At 47.9% G+C, this 12,028-nt stretch overlaps 1 protein-coding gene across 4 annotated transcripts in view; it reads right to left on the bottom strand.

Moving 5' to 3' along the window:
• The window catches only part of WBP11 (WW domain binding protein 11), a 145,350-nt gene that overhangs the window by 74,097 nt on the left and 59,225 nt on the right, over positions 1-12,028 (bottom strand). For all 4 annotated transcript variants that reach the window (XM_069231111.1, XM_069231113.1, XM_069231112.1 and 1 more), the window contains exons 2-6: positions 10,398-10,507; positions 9,804-9,835; positions 9,522-9,615; positions 9,142-9,338; positions 8,769-8,902 (exon numbers count right to left, since the gene is read on the bottom strand). In XM_069231111.1, coding sequence (XP_069087212.1) covers positions 8,769-8,902; positions 9,142-9,338; positions 9,522-9,615; positions 9,804-9,835; positions 10,398-10,461 — 521 coding nt within the window. In that variant the 5' untranslated portion in view covers positions 10,462-10,507. The remainder of the gene's footprint in view (positions 1-8,768; positions 8,903-9,141; positions 9,339-9,521; positions 9,616-9,803; positions 9,836-10,397; positions 10,508-12,028) is intronic.

Raw genomic sequence — 12,028 nt, 5'->3', positions numbered from 1 at the left:
GAGCAGTCCAAACACCACTGCCGTCAAAATTTACCTGCATGCGAGGGACTTCAACAGAGGCCAGCTCCACACCAAAAGTCGTCTTGCTCTGTTTCTTTCCCCTACACGCCTCCTGCTGGTGTCCCCTTGGCCCAGGAGTCCCCACAAGTCTAGCCCCCGTCTGTGTTTCGCCCGACTTGTCCCCCAAGTCCCCCCATTGCAGACCCTGCTGTTTGACAGGTCTCTTTAAGCTTTGACAAGCTCAGTGTACCACTTGAGACTACCAATGCAACCAGCACCTCTGCACCCGAACTCCCCAGGGTACCACTCAATCAATCATGGAATTTGTAAAGCGCACTACTCACCCGTGAGGGTCTCAAGGCAATGAAGGGGGGGTTGGAGGGGGGCTGCTACTGCTGAACAGCCATGTCTTGAGAAGTCTCCTGAGGGTAAGTAGGTCCTTAGTCTGACACAGGTGGGTGGGAAGAGTGTTCTACATTTTGGCGGCGAGGTGGGAGAATGATCTGCAGATGCGTGGGACGGTGGCGAGGGCAAGGTCGGCGGAGCGAAGCTGTCGGGGTGTAGGAGCGCAGTCTGTTGAGGTACTCTGGTCCGGTGTTGTGTAGTGCCTTGTGAGCGTGGTTGAGGAGTTTGAACGTGATTCTCTTGTTGACGAGGAGCCACTGTAGGGGTCTCAGGTGGGCTGTGATGAGGCATGCGGAAGTGTTCTGGATGTGTTGCGGTCTTTTCTGGAGTTTGGCTGTGGTTCCTGCATAGAGGGCATTGCCGTAGTCCAGTTTGCTGCTTATGAGGGCTTGGGGGCTGTTCTTCTGGTTTCAGCAGAGATCCATTTGTAGATCTTCCGAAGGGGAAGAAGAAAGAAGAAAGAAGAGAGAAGGAGAGAAGAAGAGAGAAGGAGAGAAGAAGAGAGGAGGAGAGAAGAAGAGAGGAGGAGAGAAGAAGAGAGGAGGAGAGAGGAGAGGAGAGAAGAAGAGAGGAGAGGAGAGAAGAAGAGAGGAGAGGAGAGGAGGAGAGAGAAGAGGAGGAGAGAGAAGAGGAGGAGAGAGGAGAGGAGGAGAGAGAAGAGGAGGAGAGAGAAGAGGAGGAGAGAGGAGAGGAGGAGAGAGAAGAGGAGGAGAAGAGGAGAAGAGGAGAAGAGGAGAAGAGGAGAAGAGGAGAAGAGGAGAAGAGGAGAAGAGGAGAAGAGGAGAGGAGAGGAGGAGAGGAGGAGAGGAGGAGAGGAGAGAGGAGAGAGGAGAGAGGAGAGAGGAGAGAGGAGAGAGGAGAGAGGAGAGAGGAGAGAGGAGAGAGGAGAGAGGAGAGAGGAGAGAGGAGAGAGGAGAGAGGAGAGAGGAGAGAGGAGAGAGGAGAGAGGGAGGAGAGAGGAGAGAGGAGAGAGGAGAGAGGAGAGAGGAGAGAGGAGAGAGGAGAGAGGAGAGAGGAGAGAGGAGAGAGGAGAGAGGAGAGAGGAGAGAGGAGAGAGGAGAGAGGAGAGAGGAGAGAGGAGAGAGGAGAGAGGAGAGAGGAGAGAGGAGAGAGGAGAGAGGAGAGAGGAGAGAGGAGAGAGGAGAGAAGAGAGAAGAGAGAAGAGAGAAGAGAGAAGAGAGAAGAGAGAAGAGAGAAGAGAGAAGGAGAGAAGGAGAGAAGGAGAGAAGGAGAGAAGGAGAGAAAGAGAGAAAGAGAGAAGGAGAGAAGGAGAGAAGAGAGAAAGAAGAAGGAGGAACTGACTTGCTGGGTCATAGATAGTGAAGAGACCAGGATGAATCCCAGGTTGCGTGCGTGGTCGGTGGGTGTCTGTGCGGTTCCCAGTGTGGCAGGCCACCAGGAGTCATCCCATGCAGAGGGGGTGGAGCCAAAGACAAGGACCTCTGTCTTGTCGGAATTCAGTTTCAGGAAGCTGTTCTTCATCCATTCAGCGATGGCCTTCATTCCTTTGTGGAGGTTGGTCTTGGTAGTGGTGGGGTCCTTGGTGAGGGAGAGGATCAGCTGGGTGTCATCTGCGTATGAGATGATGTTGTGAGATTGGGCGATGTTAGTGAGCGGAGCCATGTAGACGTTGAAGAGGGTCGGGCTGAGGGACGAACCCTGGGTTACGCAACAGATGATTTTGGTGGCTTCAGAGCGGAATGGAGGGAGGCAGAAATGAGTTCTGCCGGTGAGGAAGGAGGTGATCCAGTCCAGGGCTCTGTCGCAGATTCCTGCGTCCTTGAGGCATGTGCATAGGGTGTGGTGGCAGATGGTCTCGAACGTGGCTGAGAGGTCCAGGAGGATGACTGCCGGGGTTTTGCCGTTGTCCAGTATGGTCCTCATGTCGTCGGTGGCTGCGATGAGGGCGGTTTCGGTGTGGTGGTTGCTGCGGAATACGGATTGGGATGGGTCCAGAGTGTTGTTCTCCTCGAGGGAACAGGTCAGTTGTTTGTTGACAATTTTCTCTATTACTTTTTCCGGGAAGGGGAGCAGGGAGATGGGCCAGACGTTCTTAAGGTCCTTTGGGTCCGCCTGGGGTTTCTTGAGGAGGGCGTTGATCTCGGTATGTTTCCAGCTCTCCAGGAAGGAGGCGTCTCGAAGGAACTGTTGATGATCTTCCTGAGTTGGGGTGCAATGACAGAGCTTGCTTTGTTGAAGATGTGGGGAGGGCAGGGGTCGGATGGTGAGCCAGAGTGGGTGGTGTTCATGATTTCGATGGTGTCGTTGACATGGGTCCAGGAGAACAGGAGGCTGGTGGGAGGAGAGTCTGTGGTGTTGGGGGATTGACAGGAGGGGTTGGGGGGAGGAGTCTGAGTACTGAAGCTGTCATGGATAGCTGCGATCTTGCGGTTGAAGAAAGTGGCTAGGGAGTCGCAGAGGTCTTGTGATGGCAGGATGTCGTCGATGTTGGAGCTGGGTTAGAGAGCTCCTTCACGATGTCGAAGAGCTCCTTGTGGCTGTGTGGGTTGTCTATGCGTTCTTTGAAGGCAGTTCTCTTGGTGGTTCGGATGAGCTGCTGGTGTCTGCGGATGGCGTTCTTGAAGGCTGTTTGGTTGTACAGTGTCTGGTCTAGGCGCCACTTCTTCTCGAGTCTTCGGCATGTTTGCTTAGATTCTCGGAGGTCGTTGGTGAACTAGAAGGACTTTCTGTCAGTGTGTCTGTTGGAAGGATTCTTGATCGGGGTGAGTGTGTTTGCACAGTCATCAATCCATTGCCTGAGGTTGTGGGCTGCTGTGCCAGTGTCAGTGGTGTCAATAGGTGGGTTCCGGGAGAGGATAGTGATCAGTTGGTCTTCGTGACCTTGTTCCATCTGCGGTGGAGGATCCGTTCCAGGTGATGGTGTGTTGTGGGTTTCTCAAAGGAAAAGTGGATGCAGCGGAGGTCGGTCCAGTGGAGTTCAGTGGTGTGGCTGAAGGAGATGTGTTTGCTGGCAGAGAAAATGCTTGACACGAACTGCTGGTGGCTTCTTGAACATTTGGCCCTGAGCAACTTAAACCCCCTCACCCCTGCCCAAAAAGGGACCTTCTACAACTGTTTGTGAGTATACCTGTGCAGTGTATGTTTTTCCCACAGAATAACATTAGTGTGTTGGAGGCTCATGCCTCAAATCTGCCAACTGTGATTTTCTACTGTTTGTGAGAAAGTTGCCTTTTTCTAGCATGGTTACCCACATTTTTGGCCTGTTTGTCAATGTGTTTTTACTGTCTCACTGGGATCCTGCTAGTCAGGACCCCAGTCCTCATAGTTTGTGGCCTATATGTCAGTGTGTTTTACTGTGTTGTCAGTATGCTGGACTGTCACTGAAGTCCTGCTAACCAGAACTCCGGTGCTCATGCTCTCTCGGTTTCCAAATGTGTCACTATAGTCTAGTGACTCCATATGCCACTCCAGATTGGCACACTGGACCCCCCCCCCCTTATAAGTCCCTAGTATATGGTACCTAGGTAACCAGGGCATTGGGGTCCCAGGTGATCCTTACTAGCTGCAGCATTTCTTTTGCCACCCATAAGGAGTTCAGACAAACCTTTCGTCAGGACTGCCACTGCAGCCTGAGTGAAATAGTGCAAACACTATTTCACAGCCATTTTCACTGTACCAGGTAACTTATAAGTCACCTATATGTCTAACCTTCAGTTACTGAAGGCACGGTGCAAAGTTACTGTGTGGGAGAGCACCCTTGTACTAGGAGTGCAGGCACACCATTAGAAGCACGCACTACATACAGGGAGTGCAGAATTATTAGGCAAGTTGTATTTTTGAGGATTAATCTTATTATTGAACAACAACCATGTTCTCAATGAACCCAAAAAACTCATTAATATCAAAGCTGAATATTTTTGGAAGTAGTTTTTAGTTTTAGCTATGTTAGGGGGATATCTGTGTGTGCAGGTGACTATTACTGTGCATAATTATTAGGCAACTCAACAAAAAAATATATATACCCATTTCAATTATTTATTATTACCAGTGAAACCAATATAACATCTCAACATTCACAAATATACATTTCTGACATTCAAAAACAAAACAAAAACAAATCAGTGACCAATATAGCCACCTTTCTTTGCAAGGACACTCAAAAGCCTGCCATCCATGGATTCTGTCAGTGTTTTGATCTGTTCACCATCAACATTGCGTGCAGCAGCAACCACAGCCTCCCAGACACTGTTCAGAGAGGTGTACTGTTTTCCCTCCTTGTAAATCTCACATTTGATGATGGACCACAGGTTCTCAATGGGGTTCAGATCAGGTGAACAAGGAGGCCATGTCATTAGATTTCCTTCTTTTATACCCTTTCTTGCCAGCCACGCTGTGGAGTACTTGGACGCGTGTGATGGAGCATTGTCCTGCATGAAAATCATGTTTTTCTTGAAGGATGCAGACTTCTTCCTGTTCCACTGCTTGAAGAAGGTGTCTTCCAGGAACTGGCAGTAGGACTGGGAGTTGAGCTTGACTCCATCCTCAACCCGAAAAGGCCCCACAAGCTCATCTTTGATGATACCAGCCCAAACCAGTACTCCACCTCCACCTTGCTGGCGTCTGAGTCGGACTGGAGCTCTCTGCCCTTTACCAATCCAGCCACGGGCCATCTGGCCCATCAAGACTCACTCTCATTTCATCAGTCCATAAAACCTTAGAAAAATCAGTCTTGAGATATTTCTTGGCCCAGTCTTGACGTTTCAGCTTGTGTGTCTTGTTCAGTGGTGGTCGTCTTTCAGCCTTTCTTACCTTGGCCATGTCTCTGAGTATTGCACACCTTGTGCTTTTGGGCACTCCAGTGATGTTGCAGCTCTGAAATATGGCCAAACTGGTGGCAAGTGGCATCGTGGCAGCTGCGCGCTTGACTTTTCTCAGTTCATGGGCAGTTATTTTGCGCCTTGGTTTTTCCACACGCTGCTTGCGACCCTGTTGACTATTTTGAATGAAACGCTTAATTGTTCGATGATCACGCTTCAGAAGCTTTGCAATTTTAAGAGTGCTGCATCCCTCTGCAAGATATCTCACTATTTTTGACTTTTCTGAGCCTGTCGAGTCCTTCTTTTGACCCATTTTGCCAAAGGAAAGGAAGTTGCCTAATAATTATGCACACCTGATATAGGGTGTTGATGTCATTAGACCACACCCCTTCTCATTACAGAGATGCACATCACCTAATATGCTTAATTGGTAGTAGGCTTTCGAGCCTATACAGCTTGGAGTAAGACAACATGCATAAAGAGGATGATGTGGTCAAAATACTCATTTGCCTAATAATTCTGCACTCCCTGTATATGTAGCTTCACAATGGTAACTCCGAATATGGCCATTGAGAAATTGTACATCCAACCCGATTCTGGTATTTGGGGGGCCAATTCCATGCACCCTGGGAGCTCCACCATGGACCCCCACTACTGCCAAATCAGCTCTCTGAGGTTTCCACTGCAGCCCCAGCTGTTGCCACCTCACAGACAGGTTTCTGACCTCCTGAGGATTGAGCAGCTCAATCCCAGGAAGGCAGAACAATGCATTTCCTTTAGGAGAGGGGTGTTACACCCTCTCCCATTGGAAATAGGTGTTACAGGCATGGGAGTGGTATCTTCCCAGAACCTCTGGAAATGCTTTGAAGGGCACAAATAGTGCACTCCTTGCATAATCCAGTCTACACCGGATCACGGACCCCCAATCCCTGCTCTGGCGCGAAACTGGACAAAGGAAAGGGGAGTGACCACTCCCCTGTCCCTCACCACCCTAGGGGTGGTGCCCAGAACCCCTCCAGAGTGTGTCTGTGTTCTGCCGTCTTGTTTGCAGGATGGTCAGTTAACTCCGGGAGCATCTGAGTGGCCAGTGCCAGCAGGTGACGTCAAAGACCCCTCCTGATAGGTGCTTACCTGGTTAGGTGACCAATCCCCCGTCTCAGGGCTATTTAGGGTCTCTCCTCCGGGTGTTTCCTCAGATTCGGTTTGCAAGCCTCCACCAGGACTCCTCTGCATCAGCTTCGGACCGTCTAATCAACAGCAGACTGCTCCAGGAATGCTGTAACTGCAACAAAGTATACAAGAAGGCTACTGCAACTCTGTAACTTCAACTCCTGCCAACAACTGCAACAGTTTCCTGGTTGTACACGCTCGGAGGACTGCCTGTTTTCATTCTGCACCAGAAGGACCGAAAGAATCTCCTGTGGTAGGACGGAGTCACTTCCCTGCTTCAGCAGGCTTCTCTCTGCAACGACAACCGGAACTCCTTTCCTGTCGACGAGTGTGATTCCCTGGAACACAAGTGGTGGACCGAAGTGATCCTGACGGTCCAAAGGTCCAGCTGTCCAAATTTGGTGGCGGTAAGGGCTTGCCTCAACGAGCCAGACAGTACCCCTGTGCACTGCGTGTTCTGCAGTTCCTGTGTGCTTCTTCCAGAAATACTTTGTGCACAGCGTAGCCCAGTTCCCCAGCACTCTATCCTGCGACACTCAGCTCCCCGAGTTGTTCTCCGGCGGCGTGGGATCCCTTTGTGTAGTGCTGCAATGAACTCCTTTGTCCCAGTGTTCTGGGACTCCTGTGGGTGCTGCCTGGTCTTCTGAGGGCTCTCTAAAGTGCTGAGAGCCCCCTCTGTTTCCGGAGTCCACGTTGAGACACCCCGGTCCCTCCTGGGCCCACGTAGCGCCTTTTCCCGCCAATTGCAACATTTGTGTAAGCCAAGGCTTGTTGGTGGACTCCAATGACGAAAACCAGCCTGCATTCAACGACTTGACGTGGGACATCTCTTGCACCAAGCAGGAACCCGCAGCTGTCTTCTTTGGTGCATTTCTGACTTTTTCTTCCAACTGGAGAAACCACTCTTGCACCTTCATCCGGGTTAGCAGGGGCTCCTGTTCTTCTTGGACTCTTCATCGACTTCTGGACTTGGTCCCCTCTCTCCGCAGGTCTTCAGGTCCAGGAATCCATCACTGGTGTCTTGCAGTCTTGCTTGGTATTTGCATAATCCTTTATCACAACTTCTAGTGTGTTATCAGGAAACTTGCTGTACTTTACTCCTGTTTTCCTGGGCTCTGGGGTGGGGGGGGGGTGTATTTTACTTACCTTTGGTGTTTTCTTACACTCCCAGCACCCCTCTACACACTACACTTGCCTGGGGAAACCGACATTCGCATTCCACTATTTTAGTATATGGTTTGTGTTTTGCCCCTAGGCCCATTGCAACCTATTGTGTTTTTCACTGTTTGCACTATTTTATGACTGTTAACTTAACCGATTTTGGTTACTAGTGTATAAATTGTGTATAATACTTACCTCCAGAGGGAGTATAGCCTCTAAAATATTTTTGGCCTTGTGTCACTAAAATAAAGTACCATTATTTTTGGTAACACTGAGTATTGTTTTTCTTGTGTCTAAGTACTGTGACACTACAGTGGTATTGCAAGAGTTCTGCATGTCTCCTAGTTGAGCCTTGGCTGCTCTGCCACAGCTACCTCTAGACAGCCTATGCTGCTAGACACTGCCTACATTTCACCAAGGTGGATCACTGAACCTGGTATAAAGTACCTGTGGTACCGACTACAACCCAGGCCAGCTTCTCATACTGTTTACCTGTAAAAATCTAAAAACATCTAAAGTACTTATCTGATCTCGAAGAGCTGGTGTCTAAAATATAAATAAACTGCCATGTCATTTTTTTTTTTTTTAATTGGTCCTGGATTTCCGTATTGAGAAGGATCTCATTTATTGACTCTGTGTGTGCAACAAATGCCTAACTCTTCCCTCTGTTAAGCTTAAGACTGCTCGACCACCCTACCACAAAAAAAGAGTACCTTGGGGTCGTTAAAGGAAGCACCAGGTCACTAATAAAGAATACCTGGACTCTGTGCACAATATACCTAATTTTGGTATACTACACACAGAACCCACTTCCTAAACCCCATAAAACTTGTAACTATTACTGATGAATAACAGGAGTATTCCTATTTTTCTTTAATGAATCTCACTTAATGAAAAGCATACATTCCTCAGCCGTACCAAGTTCATAAGTGAGATAACATTTTTGCAATAACTTACATGCATGGCTAACAAAGGCAATCTTTATTGGATATATGTATTCATTCAAAGAAAGAAGTGCTTGCCTGCAAAGAAGCAATTTACATCTAATTTTCATATTTTGCCATGATAAGCACACTGACAAACTCAATTAGTTTGCACTATGGCAACCTCATTCACCCCAGATTAGCTCTGTTCCCAATACCATGGCCTCATGTGCTTTACACTCTGAGACACAAATGAGCTTCCTGTACTACTACTTGTGATTACGAAGATACCAGTGAAAGGCTGCTATGTGCCAATTTTAGAGACTCTTACCCGTATGCTGATGTCTTCTTTAGGATGGAGGGTGGCTGTGCTCCTGGCAAAGGAATGTCTTGGATTAGGATGTTGGAAGGAGCGTGTGGCATGTCGGGCAGTGGTATAGTCTCCACTTCCACATGTTGGGCATTCTGAAAAAAAAAAATGACAACCAATACATCAGCAAGCACTTGCAGTAGCAAATCAAACTTATAAGCCTTCAGGGTGGAGGAGTGGAAAGCGGCACGGGTGGTGAGAGAAGGGAGATACAGATGGATGGAGAGGGATGGGGCTAGAAATGTGGGTTGTTGTAGAGGTTACAAGACTGAATTGGCAAGAAATTGCCAAAGGGTATGAGTAAAGAGTCCTGCTTCAGGCATCCCACACCCACCTTGACAGCATCGAAGTACTGGCTGAGTGTTGACCTCTTCTGCTCATACTCCAGCTCCAGTTTACGCAGCTCCTTGTATATGTCAGGGTTCTCCTTCTCGTAAAGACGCAGGATGCGCTCAAATGTCTCCCGCAGCTTCTTCCTCTTGTCCTTTAGGACTTTTTCATTCAACTGTGGCTGCTGTACGGGGTTAAACTCTGCAACAAGTCAGAAGGTGAAATATACTAAAATAGAAACCGTTGGGAAGCAGGTTAAAGAGAAGTGCACATTTGGTGGAGGGCACAAATCCAACTTCACTTTCCCAAGGTCTATTACTAACAAACATCTCTGTGCCTTTTATTTGTAGTATCTCAAAAATATAAGTTTCTCCCTGAGCTCACCCATCTCATCTAGCTTCTCCATGTCCCGAATGATTTGCTTAGGGTCCTTCATCTTGAGCACGGCCGCCCGCACCATCATGCGTTGCTTTTTGTTCTGTGGGAAGGAGAAAGCTATAAGAGAGGAACGTAGGACAACAAACTTTGCCAGACCCCTTGAAAGATACCAATTACAGCCTTGCACCAATCATTTTGTTACTAACTGAAATAAGACCAAGAAACCTCAGGAAACCACACCCAAGTAGGAAAATGGAGACCTATTGCGAGTTAAAACAAATAAGTCACCTTCTTTAACTCCCGCTTCCTCGCCTCCTTTCCTGAAACAGAGACAAAGAACAAGGTTTAAGGGTAAGTACTGGGCAAGGAGTTGAAGCATAAAGGAGGTTACAAAACACAGAAAGCATTTTATTTTGGGGTTCCTCAATTACTTGGTCTGTTAGATGTGATGTGTGGAGTGTTAAGAAGAAGCAGGGCTGAAGTGGTAGACATCTGGAGTTCACTTACAGGCCTGATCTGTGGCGTTTCATACAAGGCTGATGGGCTACCGCAAAATGACACACACAAGAGGCAGCACCACAATTCACTTTCATCTAGTTAATATTTGGCTCAGGATGATGAGTGAAGGATTAGAGAGAAAAAGACCCAGAGGGGATGATAGCAAGGTCTTTATTATGAGCCTGGTATGTATACTTAAGGAAAAAGTGTTAAGTATTACAAAAAAAGAAGGCTGTACACAAGGTTAATTAGTCCTGTGTGGAGAAGTACAGTGAAAGGTGATGACAGGTGGTTTACTTAAGACTTTACCTACATGGCTCACAGAGTTGTGGTGGATTAGAGGGGAGATTGGTTACAGAAGATAGAAGGTTTGTGGCTACTCACGAGCTTGGTCTGTGGGGTTCATGAACTTCCCACTCTTGGTGGAGGAGGTTGACCGTCGCCCCATGTCTAGGGGTTGCTGTGGTCACCGTCACTAGGGGGAGAAAACAAACCTACAAAGAAAAAAAAAAACAAGTCAGTTTAGACAGAAAAGAGAAATTGACTCTGGCAGCATTGGCAGATATCTGGGAAGTAAACCATTCCTTTCACACTAAAGGGTCCCAAAGAGAGGGGGTGAAATTACTTTGCAATGAAAACTTTCCCTCGCTGATCTTTACACTCATTCTTTTATGGTGTTGGGGGATTTCTAGGGAGGACACCAGCATTAAGAGGAGATAGCTTGGAGCATAAAGGGCAATCCCTCTCTCCCATTCCCAGGGTTGTAGGGGGAAAACACCATAAGCCACAATCTGAAACTGCCCTACAGCTTTAGGAAACCTCACCACCTTAAACCATGAGGCCATTTTAAGTCCATAATTCCAGTATCTCTCATTCCACTTTCATCATCAATGTTCCTACAGGCCATTCTTTAAGCCACATTTCATGTTTACATAGTCTACTAGAAAAGTAGCCCCAACCCCTGCAAATTCTTTGGCTGCCAGTTTACTGTGCCACAACATAGATCTGCTCGCACGGCAAGACCTGTATTCACAGTTATAAGTTGTGCAAACAAATATATGATCCGTTAATGCAAAAAGCCTTTACTACTGGGTGAGTGCTCCAAGGAAATGCTTAGAGCTAAGCTTGCATTACTGATCAAGGTTCCAGTGTAGAAATGTGTACATGTTTACAAAATCTTAACACTTTGAGGCTACTATTTCTGCTCCCAGAATGCTCCATCATTATGTAAAAATACACTCAAAACCATGAAAGCAAGATTAGTAATGGCTCATGTACAAAAAAAATATTGCAAGGGGGAGGAGGGGGCTTAGCGTACATGGCAGCAGGTGTGTAAGCAGGCAGCTCCTCCTCCACCCAAAGTCTACGATCCAGGCTTTTGACCCACACACACACACTTATTTATGGGATTTTAGGGGGGTGGAGGAGGTGGGGTTGGGGGCGAGGGGAGAACCTGGTGAAGAAAGAAAATATTTTTATTTTTTTTTAAACAAAAAGAAACAAAAAAAACACTGCCCCTGCAAGTTACCAAATCCTGGGCAGGAGCAGATGGCTGCTTGGCGGCTGTAAGATTCAGCATAAGTTTAGCTGTGACCTCTTTGTACTTTTTTCCCCCATACTGCAGAATGCCCTGCACACAGTCCCGGCCTAGTTCTTCGGGGATGTGGATATGGTGACGAGTTTGTTAATATGGGACAGGGCCTGTTGAGGATTGCCAACACTAACTTGACATGGAAAGCTGCAGATGGGAATAGGGCTGGCTGGACCATGAGACTATATTACTAGGCAGTCAGGCTGCAGATAATGACTGGGCATTCCCAATGAAGTAGGAACCATCAATGTATGCAGGTAGAAGAGCTACGGACCCAAAGGGGTACCCTGCTGGCTCTACAGATTGGATAAGGAACATTTACTGCCAGGGTCGATAGCAGAGATGGTACAGGTATGGTATCAAGCGACAAGAGTATTGGGATGGAAATGCTGGGTGGTGCTAGAGAAGCCACTCTGGGGGTCCA

Source organism: Pleurodeles waltl, chromosome 4_2, assembly GCF_031143425.1.
Source record: "Pleurodeles waltl isolate 20211129_DDA chromosome 4_2, aPleWal1.hap1.20221129, whole genome shotgun sequence".
Taxonomy (NCBI): domain Eukaryota; kingdom Metazoa; phylum Chordata; class Amphibia; order Caudata; family Salamandridae; genus Pleurodeles; species Pleurodeles waltl.
The sequence above is the reverse complement of the archived record's forward strand: the minus strand, read 5'-3'. Positions and strand labels throughout refer to the sequence as shown.